The 18896-nt window shown below is 40.1% G+C and overlaps 1 protein-coding gene across 1 annotated transcript in view; it reads left to right on the forward strand.

Moving 5' to 3' along the window:
• TTC27 (tetratricopeptide repeat domain 27) overlaps positions 1 to 18896 on the forward strand; it is a 106172-nt gene that overhangs the window by 805 nt on the left and 86471 nt on the right. Inside the window, exons 2-6 of the mRNA XM_070727120.1 lie at positions 2724 to 2904; positions 5457 to 5586; positions 6460 to 6600; positions 7894 to 8010; positions 16817 to 16965. Of these exons, the coding sequence (XP_070583221.1) occupies positions 2724 to 2904; positions 5457 to 5586; positions 6460 to 6600; positions 7894 to 8010; positions 16817 to 16965 (718 nt within the window). The remainder of the gene's footprint in view (positions 1 to 2723; positions 2905 to 5456; positions 5587 to 6459; positions 6601 to 7893; positions 8011 to 16816; positions 16966 to 18896) is intronic.

Genomic DNA, 18896 nt, shown 5'->3' on the forward strand with positions numbered 1-18896 from the left:
ATTTATTAGATTTGTATGCTGCCCCTCTCCTTTTCCTTTTCATTATCAGCAAAATATGTTACACACACACACACACACACACATTCTAATAAAACATATATTCAATTCCTCCCTCTCTCTGTGTATGTGTGTGTGTGTGTGTATTCCTTTTCATTATCAGCAAAATATGTTACACACATTCACACACATTATGTATATATATAGGGGGGGGGGGGTTGTTGGATTTCCCCCCTGATTTTTCAGCACTGTGCGCACCCATTTTATATGTGTGTGTGCGCGTGTGTATGTAACATATTTTTGCTGATAATGAAAAGGAAGGGAGACTAGTATAGATGTATTTCAAGCTATTTTGCTCTCATCAGCTAGCCATCCCCTTACCATGATTTGAACCTGGGGAGTCTGCCTGTAAGGCAGTAGCTTTAACCTCTAGAGGGCATGGCTAGTTGATGAGAGCAAAATAGCTTGAAATAGATCTATATTAGCCTCCCTTCCTTTTCTTTATCAGCAAAAATATGTTACACATATAGAATATAGTAGAGAGGCGGCATACAAATCTAATACAATAGGTAGATAGATAGGTAGGTAGGTATTATTATTTATTAGATTTGTATGCCGCCCCCTCCGCAGACTCGGGGCGGCTCACAGCAACAATAAAACAATGTACAACAAATCTAATAATTTAAAAAACACTAAAAAACCTTTATTAAAAGCAAACATACACACAAACATACCATGCATAAACTGTACAGGCCTGACGGAGATGTCTCAATTCCCCCATGCCTGACAGCAGAGGTGGGTTTTAAGGAGTTTACAAAAGGCAAGGAGGGTGGGGGCAGTTCTAATCTCCGGGGGGAGCTGGTTCCAGAGGGTCGGGGCTGCCACAGAGAAGGCTCTTCCCCTGGGTCCCGCCAAACGACATTGTTTAGTCGACTGGACCCGGAGAAGGCCAACTCTGTGGGACCTAACCGGTCACTGGGATTCGTGTGGCAGAAGGCGGTCCTGGAGATATTCGGGTAGGTAGGTAGGTAGGTAGATAGATAGATAGATAGATAGATAGATAGATAGATAGATAGATAGATAGGGACAGACAGACAGATAGATCAGACAGACAGACACATACATACATACATACATACATACATACATACATAGTTTGTTGGCTATAAAAAATTAACTGCCTTGAAATGGCGCCGAGAGGCAAAAAGCAGAATACCAGGGTGATTCGACAGAAAAAGTGTGTGTGTGTGTGTGTGTGCATAATATGTCTCTCTCTCTCCCATCCATCCATCCATCCATCCATCCATCCATCCATCCATCCATCCATCCATCCATCTATCTATCTACCCCCAGTATATATATCAATCCCCCCCCCCCAAGATGGCAATGCACATGCAGTGCCAGAAACCTGGCTTCTGCACCTGCTCAGGGAATTTCACATGTTGTCAGCACTTTCAACTTTATACAGAACAAAGCATTCAATGAGAATATTTCATTCATTCAGACCTAGGATGTGTTCTTTGAGTGTTCCCTTTATTTTTTTGAGCAGTGAATATATTTTCTAATAGCAATATATTCTATTCCTGGAGGCTGTTCCATCCAAGGCCAAGCCCATCACGGTCCATACCATTCTCTCTTTTCCCTTCCTTCTTCCATAAAGAAGACAGACAATTCACAGTGTGAATTGACTAATACGACGGTCCTGTTGAGGTTTCTATAGCCAGATAACAACGCCCTCCTTTTCTTTGATACACTTAAATACATAATAATGCTTTTTGACTTTGCATTTAAACATTTGTCTTGCTCTTACTGAATCTGTGATAGAAATCTCTTAAATCCAAACTGTTCTTGATTCTTTTTGAATGTATTCATTTCAGTTCTAATATTTTTTATTTTATTTGTTTGTTTGTTTTGTCAAATATGTACAAGATAAGGTATACATATAAACATGAACAGAGGAAATAAGTACAGATAAATGGGGACAATAAGACAGGGAGGTTTGTTGGTTGCTTGCTGGTGTGTGTATGCACACCCCCTTTGCAGACTTTGCAGGAATGGTGTGATGTTCACGGTGGACAGTTTGACATTGAAACTGTGAAGGTTTGAGGCTGTAACAATGGAAAAACAATAAATCTAATAAACCCTCTTCGGTTGGAATACCATGGACCAATGAGATTGGAATTGACATATTGAGTATGGCCAGTTTATAGTACTCTTTACTCACCTTTTGCACCAACTCTGAAGACAATAATTGGATATCAGGCTACATTTCTAATGTATTTTTGCTTTCATAATGTAAACTTGCTCATCTATAATTTTTCTGAGTACTAGTTCTGGCAGACCTAGATGATTATTGGTTTTGATTATATAATTATTGGTTATATTGAAGATTTTCTTCTCTTGGGGGAGGGAATAATATAACTTTAAAAAATAATCTTGCAATAAATATTGACGAACAAATGAGCTGATAAATCAGATTCACTAGACTCCTTGATATTTATGGATGCTCTTGTTTATCCACTACTTGCTTTTGGCCTTAGTACTTGTTTAGTAAATATTTGGATAAAAATTAGATTGTCTAGTTTTCTCATAGAGGTGATAAGGAATGGTCATTTTTGAGAACTGTATACAATACTTTTTCTTGTTGGGAGATGCCCAAATGTCAGATAACCATGTAAAATGCAGGACACATATAAGTCGCTCACTCTTGTTACTTTAATTTTTAGAAAGTGGATCATTATTGCAGTTGTTGTTGGAAGGGAATTATGAGTCCATCTTTCTCAGTAAAGCAGTCCAGAATGTCTTCACCACATCTTCAGAAAAAGAGGATACCATTGAAAGCTACCTGGAAAAGCAGATACAAGCTTATCTAGCATGTTCTTCAGCAGACATTGATTCTATTGAAAGGTAAATTGTTTTGGAAAACCACCTTTAGGACATTCAGAATGTATTGTGTATTGTGTAAGTATTGTGGTGTTGAGTGTTGTTTTTTATTGACTTCAGCTGTAATGTGGGAGTAGCTCATTCCCTCTCTGTTGTTACTATAGTAATGAAAAATATAATATGCCAGAGAGTTAGCTTCATGGAGTGAATTAGTACATGCATTGTTAAGATTTCTCATAATAGAAAATTGTGTTTGCTTTAAATGCCCAAAGTAGGCTTCCCATCTTACTTTTTTTTCATTGTTCTTCCATTTAGTACCCTGAGCTTCAGGACAAATTTTGAAAGGAGATATGCCTACTCTATGTTCAAAGCTTCACATTTGACTGGAAATTATACCTGAAAACTTTAGCAATGTGGGATTTCTGAGTTTTGTGCCTTTTCATATCCATTTGTTGGTGTTTGCCCAGACTCTACTAGATGTAATTAAAATACCATTGAATAAACATAATATTGTATGTTCAGTTTCTGGTTTGGGCTTGATGTTTCACCCGTAACATTACTGTAAAAAGTGATGATGCTTTTCTCTTTAGCTTCATTTTGCTGTCTTTCAGCCAGCAATTCTTGTACAATCAAGCCTCTATTCTCACCAAAACAAAAAAAATCATGTCAAAGATATATATTTTGGCTGGGTTCACACGTGACATAATTTGTTTAATCACAGTTTATTAAATGGCTAGTCACATGTTTCACAGTAACACAAAACTAGGTGTGATATGAATTTTGTCTGTCAAATTAGTATTTGGTGGTTTAATTAGAATATAATTTTTTTTTATTGGCCAAGTGTGATTGGACACACAAGGAATTTGTCTTGGTGCATATGCTCTCAGCGTACATAAAATAAAATATACATTTGTCAAGAATCATGTGGTACAACACTTAATGATTGTCATAGGGGTCAAATAAGCAATGAAGAAGCAATATTAATAAAAATCTTAGGATATAAGCAACAAGTTACACTCATACAGTCAACATGGGAGGAAATGGGTGAAAGGAATGATGAGAAAAACTAGTAGAATAGAAGTGCAGATTTAGTAGAAAGTCTGACAGTGTTGAGGGAATTATTTGTTTAGTATAGTGATGGCGTTCGGAAAAAAACTGTTCTTGTGTCTAGTTGTCTTGGTGTGCAGAATGAATTGTAGTAATTATAGTAACTTGAGATATTCATCTTATGTCTGAAAGGACTCTTAAGGGAGGCTTACCAGTAGAAATGAGATGTGTTGTCTTCATACACTTTCAAAAGTTGCTTTTATGCCTTGCCTAGTGGTATGATGTTTTAATTTTATTCACCATTCTGATTTAGTAGTGTTTGGTGGATTGTCACAAAGAAAGGCATATGAAAATATTGCCAGTTGTGAAATCCTAAATTTCATTTATCGTCTTTCATTTCATTATAGACTGTTGCTCTAAAATTTCAAATGCAATAAATATTGTGGCACTGCAACAATTCCAAAATTATTGACAGGTCTAACCCCCACCTTCCATCTTAGCCTGCTCTTCTTCCACATTAATTAGTGAAAGACAGACTTCAGTTTCCTTGATACAGCCAAAATTATTGTTGGATTTTCTAGTACTTCTGAAATTTTAGGAAATTGTATCCCTTCTAATTAATCAAGTAATTAATCAACTGGAGGTCAGAAGAGATTTCTCCTCAAGCCATTCTCAGCAATTAGGAGACTTAAAAGGAAACAATGGTAAAGAGGAACATTGACTTCGCTTGTTGTAAACTGGCTGGGAAAGGCATAAATGAAGATCACATGACCCTTGGACACTGCAACAGTCGTAAACACATAAAAACATTGATCATGTGATTATGGGAAGTTGTAATAGCTGTAAGTGCAAGTACCAATCAAGAATATCTCCGAGACCGCCTTTTGCCGCACGAATCCCAGCGACCGATTAGGTCCCACAGAGTGGGCCTTCTCCGGGTCCCGTCAACTAAACAATGTCGGTTGGCGGGCCCCAGGGGAAGAGCCTTCTCTGTGGCGGCCCTGACTCTCTGGAACCAGCTCCCCCTGGAGATTAGAACTGCCCCTACTCTCCTTGCCTTTCGTAAGCTCCTTAAAACCCACTTTTGTCGTCAGGCATGGGGGAACCGAAACATCTCCCCCGGGCATATACAATTTATGCATGGTATGTTTGTATGTATGTTTGCTTAGTAAATGGTTTTTTTTAATATTTTAAATTATAATGATTAGATTTGTCATGAACTGTTTTATTTTGTTGTGAGCCGCCCCGAGTCTGCGGAGAGGGGTGGCATACAAATCTAAATAATAAATAAAATAAATAAATAAGTCACTTTTTCAGTGCCATTGTAACTTCAAATGCTCGCTAAATGAATGGTAATTTGAGGACAACCTATATTTACTCAAACTGACTTTCTGCTCTTAGTCAATTACCAAATATTTTAGTTTGTCAACATTAATGTTCTATGTAAGCTATAGGTTGGTTATTAAAGAACGATAATTTTTTCTTCTGTATTCATGGATATATAAACAACGTCTCCGTGTATATTGCAGGCAAAGTGTGGTGTTCCTCCTTGGTGTAGGGAGCTTACAGCTGTTTGTGCAGAGCAACTGGACTGGACCTCCTGTTGACTTACAACCTCAGGATTTTCTTCCATCTGAAATATTGCAACAATATAATGAGGTATTTTCCTCCAACGCCAAATAGTTGTGTGACTGAAAAATGCTTCTTTTAGTATTAGAGAAATGGCAAATTGCTGGCTAATGTTATGCATTAAATGTTGATGCCTACTAGTAAGAGCAAAGAGCACAGCATATAGACAATTGTAATAAAATAATAGTGATTAATAAACATACATACTCTCACATTCAGGCAATATCTAGGCAATATCTCATTTGATCAATGCCCCCAGGCTTGCCAGAAGAGTCAAGTTTTGCAGTTCATGAATACCTTAACAATTAACATAGCAACATATCATTTGTGAGTTGCAGACAGATGCTGCCTTTATCTTCCACTTGCTCCAGAGGATCTCTTTGAAACTGAATCTAAAGCATTACAGATAGTCCTCAATTTATAGCAGGTCACTTAACTATTCAAAGTTAGGATGGATACTCCCAATAGCTACTTACAAGCCATTTTTGCAGTTACCACGGCTGTACCTACATATCCCACATTTGCTTGATTGAGTTTTGGATGCTTGGCAGTTGGCTCATTTTTATGGTTGTTTGCAGGGTCCTGTGGTCATGCAAATACCATTTGCATTCTGTTTTGCTAATTTCCACTGCTTACTTCTGGTTTCTGGCAAAAAAGTGTCCATTGGAGAAAATTGCTTCATTTAACTCTATTGTTCACTTTACAACAACTGCAAAGAATGTCCCAAAAAATCAGATACGTTTAAGTGATGCCATGACTTACAACTGTAATTCCAGACTCCACTCCCATCATCATAAGTTGAGGACTATATGTACCCGGTCACTAAACTGCAGTGTTTTAACATTGTGTCTTCTAAAGTAAGGTGAAGCTGCCTAATATGATTTTCTTATTTACTATTTCCAGACCAGTGCATTGTCAGCTGCTGTCTTAGGGAGGATGGTTCTAGATGGTGAATCAATATACAGCTTGGCCTCCCAACCTATCTTGTTGATGCTGGCTAGAGTCATCCTTGTGAATTCCAGAAATAAGTTAGAAACTATTCAGGTAAAGAAAAACACGATTGAATAATTGTTCTTCTTTCCAGTTTAGGAACCATTAAAGAGTCAAGGAATTACCTGTTTTTCAGGCTATGCTTTGTTTAGATCAGGAGTGTCAAACTCACGTTGTCCCGTGACATGTCAGGACTTTCCCCCCTTTGTTAAACTGGGGTGGGCGTGGCCAGCATGTGACACATCCGTCCCATGGGCCGTGAGTTTGGCACCCCATTTTAGATGTTATTTTATTCTCTCACAACCATAGCAAACTAACGCAAGCATGTAGATAAGTGATTTTCAACCTTTTTTGAGCCGCGGCACATTTTTTACATTTACAAAACCCTGGGGCACATTGAGCGGGGGGGGGAGATGGGGGGGCGGCTAAAAAAGGTTTGGACAAAAAAATTATCTCTCTCTTCCTCCCCTTCACTCTATTTTTTCTCCCTCCCTCTTTCTCTCCCTTCCTTCCTTTCTTTCTCTTCCTTCCTTTATCTCTTTCTTTCTCTCTCCCTCCCTCTATGTCTTTCTCTCTCTCTCCTTCCCTCCCTTCTCTTTCTCTCTCTCTTTCTTTCTCTCTTTCTCTCTCTCTTTCTTTCTCTTGTTCTCTCTCTCTCTTGCTTTCTTTCTCTCTCTCTTGTTCTCTTTCTCTCTCTCTCTCTCCCTCTCTCTCTCTCTTGCTTTCTTTCTCTCTTGCTTTCTTTCTCTCTTGCTTTCTTTCTCTCTTGCTTTCTTTCTCTCTCTCTCTTGCTTGCTTTCTCTCTGAGCTTCGCGGCACACCTGACCATGTCTCGCGGCACACTAGTGTGCCACGGCACACTGGTTGAAAAACACTGATGTAGATGACAAATAATGTTTTGAATATTGGAAGGTCCTTTGAATTTAATTCATCCGTTTGCTTTTGTAGCTCACTTTATCATACCTCATATCCTGGTGAGCCCCTTCCGAGCTTTTCTGAGTTCTCCCTGGGCTGTGAATAAACTTGGCATTTTCAGACAAAAAAGCAACTGTTCTGCCCTTGAGCTGTGCGTCACTATTTATTGATTGGATTCATATTCCATTTCTTTGTTCCGGGGATTGCTCAAGGGCGCTGATGTAAAGTACAAATTAAAACAAAAGGTAGCGGCAATTCAAATGGCAAATACTAAAAAAAACAAACCCACCCATGTTTAATCTAGAATAAAGGTGCCGTCATCCTTTTAAAAATCTTCTCATTGTTAAACACTGTTTAACTGCTGGGTGCATTAAATAAAACTAAATGGAAACAAGTGGACCTGATGTTTGAAATGTATTTTCTCACTTTTAGACATTGCCCTGGTGGACACTTCGATGTATTAATCTCCACCAGCAGCTGCTAGAAGAAAAATCACCTGAACTTTTTGCTGTTGCCCAGACCTGTATACAACAAGGTATAATTGACATTGTCACCAGCTATTAATGGAGATTCATTCTTAGTTTATAAGGGATTGAATTGCTGCTTTGAAGGCTCTTACCTATTTTTTTTTAATATTCTTTAATCTGAGAAAATCCTAGGAGCTAATGCACTTTGTTTCTGATTTGGGAAATCCTTACTCAGAGGGTCATCTTTTTAAAAAAAATCATGGTGTTCTTTGAAGTGGATGAGACTAATGAACTACAGTGATCCCTCGATTAGCACGGTCTCGATTAGTGCGAAACGCTGCAACGCGGTTTTTCAAAAAATATTAATTAAAAAATACTCCACGGTTTTTTTGCTATACCACGGTTTTTCCCACCCGATGACGTCATACGTCATCACCAAGAGTCACTTCTCTGTCTCTTTCTCTTTCTTTCCTGTCACTATGCTTCAATCATTTTCTCATTTCTCTTTTTTCTCCCCTTTTTTCTATCATTTCTCTCTCTCTTTCTTCCTCTCTCACACTCTCTTCCTCCCTTCTCTCTCCCCCCCTCCACTTGCCCACGAGAAGAAAAAAAGCAACCTCTGCCGGGCAGCTCCCCTTGTGCCCCCGCTTTGTGCCTGCCTCTTTTGGGGATTTCTTTTTCTTTTCTTTTTTGCGCTGGCAGCGGGAGCTGTTGGGGAGGGCTCTGCCGGGAAGGCCTCTCAGCTGCAGAGCCGAATGGGGGCGGAGGCAACAGCGGAGCCCGGCGCTGGGGCCATGCGAGGCTGTTCATCCAGGGGGGCGTGGACTGGCAAGTCGCCCTCCTTTCTCTCTCTTTCTCAAGATCGCTTGCCGCTTGCCGCTTGCCTATTGCAGCGAAGGAGGCGAAGCAAGGTTCCAAGCTGCAAAGCGGCAAGCGGCAAGCGATCTTGGAGTTTCCCCTTTGCCTGGGCGGCAGGAAGACCAAGGGAAGGTTCCTTCAGCCGCCCAACACCTGATCCGCTCCGCAGCGCGGCAGCAGCGAGGAGCCGAAGATGGGGTTTCCCCTTTGCCTTTACCCCATCTTCGGCTCCTCGCTGCTTCCGCGCTGCGGAGCAGATCAGCTGTTGGGCGGCTGAAGGAATCTTCCCTTGGTCTTCCCCGCCGCCCACACGCAAACTCCACCATCTGCGCATGTGCGGCCATGAAAAAAATGGCGCACATGCGCAGATGGTGGTTTTTACTTCCGCATCCAGTATAACGCGGAAATCGGTTAGCGCGGGAGGTCTTGGAACGTAACCCCCGCGCTAACCGAGAGATCACTGTACAGTGGTACCTCGACATACGAGTCTAATTCGTTCCAGACCCGAGCTCGTATGTCGATCAACTTGCATCTCGAACGAATGCCTTTAGACTTTGTTTTTCACACCAAGATAACTTGAAGCGAGGAATTCTTGCGCCACCTAGTGGAAGCTCAGCTCGTATCCTGAATTTGAGCTTGGGTGTCGAACAGAAATTTTGCTTGCGTCTTGGCTCGTAACTTAGAATACTCGCATGTGGAGCAGCTCGTATCTAGAGGTACTACTGTAATTGGTTCTGTCCATGGATTGTATAGCTGCATATTATCTGAGCTAGGGACTTTGGCTTCTTCCACTTAGAGCAGTGGTTCTCGACCTGGGGATCGGGACCCCTTTGGGGGTCAAACGACTGCTTCATAGGGGTCGCCTAAAACCATGAGAAAAGACAAATTACCCATGGTATTAGGAACTAAAGCTCCTATTCTGGCACCTTGAAACATATTTTTACAATCCGACCAATCAGGTGTTTACAGTGGGGGTGTCCCTCTGACCTTCCTGCCAATCAGCTTAAAGTTCTATTGGGAGAATTGGAGCTAGACATATGGTTGGGGGGTCACCACAACATGAGGAACTGTATTAAGGGATCGCGGCATTAGAGAAGTTGAGAACCACTGATTAGATTAAGCCTAAGAAAAATATCATAGTGCTTTCCTAAATGTCATAGTATAGCAGAAGAAATCAGCCCTCCAAATGTTGTGAAACTACTACATTAATATTGAGAAATGCTAGGGGTTCAGCATTATTAAGATAATTTCTTTACATTCTTGATCAGCAGGTTTAAAGTGCTATTATGATTATGTTTGTGGAAGTTTACATTTTGATATTTTTTTCTTTGGGAATGTATTTTTAGCAGTGTATGGGGAGGTAGGTTTTTTTTCTTTGTTGTTTTTATGGGGACAAATAGCTATGCACTTGCATTGGTGTGAGAGTGTATGTGTGTGATTGTGTGTAAGGAGCCATGATGGCACAGGTAGTCCTCAACGTATGACCACAATTGAGCCCAATGTTTCTGATGCTAAGTGAAACATTTGTTAAGTGAATTTTGCCCCATTTTATATCCTTTCTTGCGACCATTGTTAAGTGAACCATTGTAGTTACTAAGTAAGTGATCTGGTCAAGAGACTCTGACTTCCCCATTGACTTTGATTGTCGGAAGGTTGCAAAAGGGGATCATGTGACTCCAGGATATTGCAGCCGTCATAAATATGAGTCAGTTGCCAAACATGCAGCGGTTGCAAGTGTGAGAAACAATCATAAGTCCATTTTTAAAGTGCCATTGTAACTTTGGTCACTAAACAAACTATTGGAAGTCTCAAGCTTATTTATTTAATTTATTTACTTAATTTGACTTCTATGCCGCCCAATCCCAAAGGACTCAGGGCGGCTTACAACAATAAATTACAAACAACAATAAAAAGAAGTCAAGAAAAAAAAACACAATCTAAGTTTTAAAATCCTAATTAAAACTCATAGTAGAACAACAGGCGTACATGCCATTCATACAAATTCATACACATGGTCAAGCTAGTTGTTGATTTAGGGGCTCCAGGCCTGCCAGCTTAGCCAGGTCTTCGTGGCCTTACGGAAAGCCAGCAGGGTGGGAGCAATATGGACATTGGGGGGAGGGTAGTTGATTCCATAAAGCTGGAGCGGCAACAGAGAAGGCCCTCCACCACGGCCCTGCACTGCTTAGCTGACGGAACCTGGAGGAGGCCAATAGTTTACAGAGCTTACAACCTTACAGAGTTAGCAATAGTTCAATCCTAACCGGCTCAAGGTTGCCTGACCTTTCTATCCTTCTGAAGTAAAATGAGGACCCAGATTGTTGGAAGTAATATGCTGACTCTGTAAAGAAGGTGGGAGTCAAATTGTTTTTACTATTGGTTCTGTGCGTATGACTTGGTAGGAGTGGTGTGGCTTTGTGGGTGTGGCAGTGAAGGATACTGTAAAATCCCCATTTCTTCTCCGCTCCAGGGGAAGGATACTGCAAAATCCACATTCCTTTCGGATCAGCTGGGACTCGGCTGGGAGGCAGAGAATAGGTGGGAGCGGTGCCAGTCAGAAGTGGTATTTACCGGTTCTCTGGACTACTCAAAATTTCTGCTACCGGTTCTCTAGAACTGGTCAGAACCTGCTGAATACCACCTCAGTCTGTACTGCCGTGTTTCCCCGAAAATAAGACACTGTCTTATATTAATTTTTGCTCCAAAAATTGTGCTACGTCTTATTTTCGGGGGTGCCTTATATTTCTCAAATAAGACAAATTCACAGGCAGAAAAGCTGACGCCCCCAAAGAAAGTGTACCGTATGGTACACTGATTACGATACGGTACCTGTCAGTATGGCACCCACACACACAAACGACGGCACTTATATGGTACAACAGTATACTCCTGCTTTTGCAGCTTCCGGCCACCAGAGGAATTACAGTCTACGCACTGTAGTGGAGACTGTAATGGCGGTGAGACAGCAGCAGACTGTGTCTGCTGTACTGGACGGTACAAAGCGATGGAAGGGGACAGCAGGGGGCGCCACATTATTACGGTACCACTATGAACAGCTTTGAATGGTACCGTATGTTTTTCCATCGTACCGTATGTAAACTTGACTACGCCTTATTTTCAGGGGGTGCCTTATATTAGCAAATTGTGCAAAACCTCTGACATGCCTTACTTTCGGGGTACGTCTTATTTTTGGGGAAACAGGGTAGTTAGAGAGAGCTGTGAAGTGGCATATAAGTCTAACTGCTGTTGCTATTGTCTTTGTGTCATTATTGACTCCTGGAAATTGCCTGGATTGGTGCCTGCAGTTTTCTCAACAAGGCTTTTTGGAACTGGTTTGCCATAACCACCTTCTCAGGATTGAGAGACAAGCACTGGTCCAAGCTGTGTTTGTGCTTAAAATGGGAATAGAATCCTTAATTCCCCCCAGTTTCTAGCATGATGCTTTAATCACTATCTTATACCGGCATTCAGGTTTTTGTAGTGTGTATCTATTTTGTTATTTTTTTTAAAAAAGAAACATTTTGGCTAGCATTGATAAGATTTTTGACAGAGTAGAAAAATCTTTGGTGCAACATGCTTTGTCTCTGTGATGTTGAGTTTTTATGTAAAGAGTATATGTCTCTTTCTCAGCCACACCACTTCCCTATTTATGGAATTAAAAATGGTTGTGCTTTGTGCGATCAAATGTGCAATTACCATAGCTGGAAACCTAATTCTCACCATTTGCCTTTTGTAAACTCCTTAAAACCTACCTCTGTCGTCAAGCGTGGGGGAACTGAAACATCTCCCCCTGCCTATGTAGTTTTCTGTGTATGATATGACTGTATGTATGTTTTTTTATATATATATTGGTTTTTTTTTGGTTTTTTTAGAGTTTTTAAATGTATTGTTATTTTAGAGCCTAACTATTAGATTTGTCATTGTATATTGTTTTTTATCATTGCTGTGAGCCGCCCCGAGTCTACGGAGAGGGGCGGCATACAAATCTAATAAATAATAATAATAATAATAATAATAGTAATAATAATAATAATTTCCTTAAGGATGAGAAGTTTGGTGGGTGAGACAAGCAAGAGAATCCATGCTGATTTTTAGCGGTATTTTCTTTGCTGTTCTGACTTGGTAAGAACATCCAGGCAAATCAGAAATAAGCCAGAGATCTGTCCCTGGATATGAAAGCATGATTAAAACAAGCAAAGATTTATAAACTAAAGTGCAATTTTTTTTTAAAAAAAGGTATGTTTTGAGATCCAACTAAATCCCCTGTTAAACTGATGAAATTCTGGATTAGCATTTTGTGTAAACCAGGTCTGTTCTGTATCAAATTAAGCAATATAATGAGCCTGTGCAGTGTTCCAGTTTTAAAGGGGAAAACTGATTTAGAGTATGCATATGTGCACATATTGCATCTCCTTAAATCAATGGCTTCTTTACCCCGATCTTAGGAGACGATACAGCTCCATTAATAAATGGCTGGCAGGTACAATATGCATGCCTATGTGTACTCTGAATCTTTGAAATTGGATCACTGAATAATTATCCAGTTAACATTTCCCTTGGCTTAAAAGTGCTGCAAGATCAATTCAAAGACCTATTTGCTGTTTCCTACAGTGACCGAGAAAAAAAATAGTAACACAGCAAAAGTTATACCATTTTGGCTTACTGTATTTTTCGGAGTATAAGATGCACCGGAATATAAGACGCACCTTAGTTTTGGGGGAGGAAAATAATCTGCTTACCAGTATTCATCTGATAAGTCTGGTCAGCTTCAGCCCATTATTTTATCCCCTGGTTAAGGGCTTAAAAAAATTTTCTTCTGAGAGAGTAACAATGAAAGCGCTTGCAAGCCAGTAAGAGCTGGGAACATCATTAGCACCTGGAAAGAAACAGTCTGAGCAAGTAGAGCAATGGAAAAAACCCTGCAAAGACTTAGGGCTTGGAAAACATTCTTCTTTGCAGAAGTAACAATGAAAGAGCTTCCAAGCTGGTAAGAGCTGGGAACATCGTTAGCACCTGGTTAGGGCTGGAAAGAAACTTACTCAGAGCAAGTTAGAGTAATGAAAAAAAACCCCCTGCAAAGGCTTAGGGCTTGGAAAACATTCTTCGCAGAGAGAAACAATGAAAGAAGCTGCAAGGTAAGAGCTGGGAAGATTGTTAGCAGCTAGTTAAGGCTGAGGGGGAGCTACATTCAGAATATAAGACGCACCCAAATTATCAGCCTCTTTTAGGGAGGAAAAAGGTGTGTCTTATACACTGAAAAATACGGTATCTCAAATCAGTGATGGCTAGCACAAATAACAGAGTATTCAAGATTGGATTTTGATAATTATTACAGGAGATAAGTGAGGCCACCTGTGGTTGGGTGGGGCTGTTGTAATTAGTGCTACAGATAAAAGAGCAGCGTGCTGGTTTAGCCTGGTGGCAGTTTATCTGATTCATAGTTTTGTCAAGATCGTGGTTTTTGCTGTTTCCCTGTTCAAGACTGTGTGAGGACTTTCTGGACTTTAGAATTGGACTCAATTTCCCAGTTATTGGGTGAGAAATTGAATTGCATTTAACCTGTGCTTTGTGTGTACCAGAAAATGCCTTTTACATTTAAAAAGGGAGCTGCTTCTGTTTTTCTGTTGATAAAGACTTTTGGTTTTCCTTCTATGGTGTGGTGTGTATCTTTCTGGACTAATTACCCTGTAATTACGGGCGGTTGGGACATGCGGGCAGAACAGTACCATTTACTTGTTTATTTTTCTTCTTGCAAAAAACATTAACCTTGATTTAAAGTAAGATGTAGTAATGCTGACTAATGTTTCCATGAAGGCAAATTAAGAAACAAGGCAAATTAGGTTTGCAAGGTAATACATTATACTTTAGACCAAGATTTCTCACATTTATAATAACCATATTCGATTTGTCAGTATGCTAAGTATCTTTTTATAGAAATTACATCATTGCATTAATATCTTGTGACTTTCATTTTAAAAACACGAAACGCTTGTTTCAAATATAGAAAGTATTTAATAGACCTGTCATTCAGTTCATGAGTGCAGAATTATAATTCTTCTATATATTTCATACATAAACATTCAGTTTTTGTTCAGGTTGAATCTCTCTATGGTGAGATTCCATCCATTATTCCTTGCCTGGACTTCTGGAGCTTTGGAAAAACCCCTCCTCTCTGTGGTAGCCCCTCAAGTATTGGAACACCGTTATGTCACCCGTGGTCCTTCTCTTTGCCAGACTGGCCAAGCTCAACTTGTCCATATGGTGATCCGTGTGGTCCTGGGACTTGGTTGTTATGATGCCTGATAGGGCTTCCCATGTGGTGGGGAGGCCGGTTGTCAGCTGGTAGTTGACACAAATTTTTCCCTTGTTGCAGGTCTTTCATGATCAGCACTGTCCTTCCTTGTATTAGCCTATCTGGGTGGGAGCTTGCTGTTAGTAGCTGGCTCATTTGTGCTACTAGGCATTAATGCACTGCCGTTAGTTTCTTTAACTAGGAGATGTGGTCATGTTCAGCCCATGTGCTGCCGAGTTGTTGGATATCTATTATTGTGGTTGTGAGTGGGTCCTCTTCTGGGATATTGCTGTGATCTGCTTTCAGATATTACAGTCACTTTGACTGGTATTATGTTTCTTCTCTTTCTCCCTGGTACTGCTGTTATATTATTATTATTATTATTATTATTATTATTATTATTATTATTATTTATTGGATTTGTATCCCGCCCCTCTCCGGAGACTCGGGGCGGCTAACAACAATAATAAAACAGTATACAAAATAATCCAATACTAAAAATGATTAAAAACCCATTAATATAAAAAACCAAACACACATACAGACATACCATGCATAAAATTGTAAAGGCCTAGGGGGAAAGAATATCTCAGTTCCCCCATGCCTGATGGCAGAGGTGGGTTTTAAGTAGCTTACGAAAGGCAAGGAGGGTGGGGGCAATTCTAATCTCTGGGGGGAGTTGGTTCCAGAGGGCCGGAGAAGGCTCTTCCCCTGGGTCCCGCCAAGCGGCATTGTTTAGTTGACGGGACCCGGAGAAGACCCACTCTGTGGGACCTAACTGGTTGCTGGGATTCGTGTGTTGTTGTACTGCAGTTGGAAGTACCCTTTGGATGGTTCTTTGGAGATCAGGCAGGGTGTTTATCTTATTGGCCTCTGCTTCTCTAGTGTATCTCCTTAGTCACTTTAGTTTGGTAGCCCGTGCTATGAATCTTTGTTTGGCAGTTTCTAGGGCTTTAGATGGAGGTCCTTATATTTTTTCAGTAGGTGAGACTGTATCCTTAATTTCCACACCCTTCTATAGTTCTACAAGTTGAGTAATTACTCTCTGAGTTGCTTTAATTTTAGCCTTTAACCTCATTTTCCAGGGTACTGTTATTCTTGATCACATAGCCAAGAATCTCTAGGATTACAGCAGCAATAGCAAATACTACTTCATTGGTTTGAGCTACAGAGGGGCTCTGTTGGCATCTAGAATAGAATAGAATTCTTTATTGGCCAAGTGTGATTGGACACACAAGGAATTTGTCTTGGTGCATATGCTCTCAATGTACATAAAAGAAAAGATACATTTGTCAAGAATCATGAGGTACAACACTTAATGATTATAGGGGTCAAATAAGCAATGAGAAAACAATATTAATAAAAATCTTAAGGATACAAGCAACAAGTTACAGTCATACAGTCATTAGTGGGAGGAAATGGGTGATAGGAATGATGAAAAAAAATTAGTAGTAACTGTAGTGCAGACTTAGTAAATAGTTTGACAATGTTGAGGGAATTATTTGTTTAGCAGAGTGATGGTGTTCGGGGAAAAACTGTTCTTGTGTCTAGTTGTCTTGGTGTGCAGTGCTGTGTAACGACGTTTTGAGAGTAGGAGTTGAAACAGTTTATGTCCACTATGCCAGGGGTCAGTAAATATTTTCCCCGCTCTCTTTTTGACTCACGTAGTATACAAGCCCTCAATGGAAGGCTGGTTGACAGCAGTTGTTTTTTCTGCAGTTCTGATTATCCTCTGTAGTCTGTGTCGGTCCTTTTGGGTTGCAGAACCAAACCAGACAGTTATAGAGGTGCAAATGAGAGACTCACTGATTCCTCAGTAGAACTGTATCAGCAGCTCCTTGGGCAGTTTGAGCTTCCTGAATTGGCACAGAAAGAACATTCTTCATTGTACATACTGTCTGATGGTACTTCTCCCCTGAATTTTGATAATCAGTTTTGAGGATTGGTTGTAGCTACCGTAGTTTGTCCAGGAACTCATGCCTCAAAAGGCAGCTGTGCTTTATAATGAAGGGGGAAGCAGTGATGTTGGCTGCATAACCTGTGACTGCTCATGTGGTTATTGTTCCAGGTCATCTTGAGTCCAGTATGTAAGAGAGAGAGAGAGACAGAGAGAGAGAGAGAGAGAGACAGAGAGACAGAGAGGGGGGGAGAGAGAGATAGAGAGAGAGAGCCTCGGTGGTGCAGTGGTTAGAGTGCAGTACAGTACTGCAAGCTACTTCTGCTGATCACCGGCTGCCAGCAGTTTGGCAGGTCGAATCTCAGTAGACTCAAGATTGACTCAGCCTTCCATCCTTCCAAGGTCGGTAAGATGAGGACCCAGATTGTTGGGGGCAACATGCTTACTCTCACTTAGCAAGGGCTGTAAAGCACCGTGAAGCAATATATAAGTCTAAATGCTATTGCTAATGTATGGTTGGTTGTTTCAAATTGTGAATGCAGCTTGCTGTTCACTATTTTGAAGCTTTGGTTAACTAGCTGTCTCTCCATTAGTGTGTTTGTTGGTCTTCCATTGTTCTATAGTTCCCTCATATATTTCGTATATCCCCTCTCCCATTAGGTTTACTGTTGTGGTAGCATTCTATCAAATCCAGATTATCATGTACACTCTAAGTATACAGTAGTCCCTCACCTATCGCTGGTGTTACGTTCCAGACCCGGCCGCGATAGGTGAAATCCGCGATGGGGAATTTATCGACTGATAGTACTTATTTAAGTATTTATATTGTAATTGTTTGGTAAGTTTTCATTGTTTTAAGTGTTTATAAACCCTTCCCACACAGTATTTATTTTAGATACAGTCTTTAAATACAGTATTTACAATTTTAGATATATTTTTTTTGAAAAACGTTGAAAAACGATCGAGTTCGGCGGGCTGTTTAAATCTGCCGATCGACTTCCTCAGAAACCCGCGAACCAGCGAAGATCCGCGAATGATTTTTCTCATTAATATTTCTTGAAAACCCGCGATGAAGTGAAGCCGCAGTAGGTGAAGCGCGGTATAGCGAGGGACTACTGTAGTTTGTTTCAGTCGGTCACTTATTGTCAGATTGTCCTATTTTCCAAATGTCTGATGTCTTGTTAATCTGGATGGCAACTGAGCCCGCATGATTCTCTTAGTTAAAGTCACTCTCATATTTGAAGTAGGCAGGTAAAGTTAGTACCACCCAGGACTTGAACTTCCGACTCCTGCATGAAAAACTGATGCTCTTACCACTACGCTGTCCAGCTGATGTAATGTGTGTGTTTGTGTGTGTTTTGTATGCATATTCATCCAGCTCCCCTTTAGATTTAAAAACAAAGCCATATGTTTTCTATTATCCGAGTACAATACATTTTTATTATTCTTTATCTTATCTGTGTCCTTGACCAAATGCTTATGAATTTTTTTTAAAGCCTTTAAAAATAAATTGCTTTACTTCTGGGAAAACAGATTATTTGGAGATGAATATATGCTTGTAATTCATCCACTCTTTTAAATTGGTCTAAAAATAAGTCCTTTTTCATCTTCTTAGAGATGTGAACTTTATGTCAAGTGTTTAATTCTTAGGACATTTTTTCCTTAAAAATACTGCTTCCGATACAAGTGATTGCATCTTGTTTGAAGGAAAAGCTGTAGGCCGGAAAATAATGCCTTTTTTCAAGGTTGTCGTTTTTTGTCCCGTAGAGTAATGAAGTTTTTGGTTAGTGATTAAGACTGACATGGGGAATATTACATATGTTGAACAGATTCTCTTTTTCTCTTTCTTCAGTTTTTCTCCTTTCCATTTCTCCTTCGCTTATCATTATATTTTACCACTTATATGTTGGTTTCTTTTATA

The sequence above is a fragment of the Erythrolamprus reginae genome, chromosome 1 (assembly GCF_031021105.1).
Source record: "Erythrolamprus reginae isolate rEryReg1 chromosome 1, rEryReg1.hap1, whole genome shotgun sequence".
In the NCBI taxonomy this organism is placed as follows: Eukaryota; Metazoa; Chordata; class Lepidosauria; order Squamata; family Dipsadidae; genus Erythrolamprus; species Erythrolamprus reginae.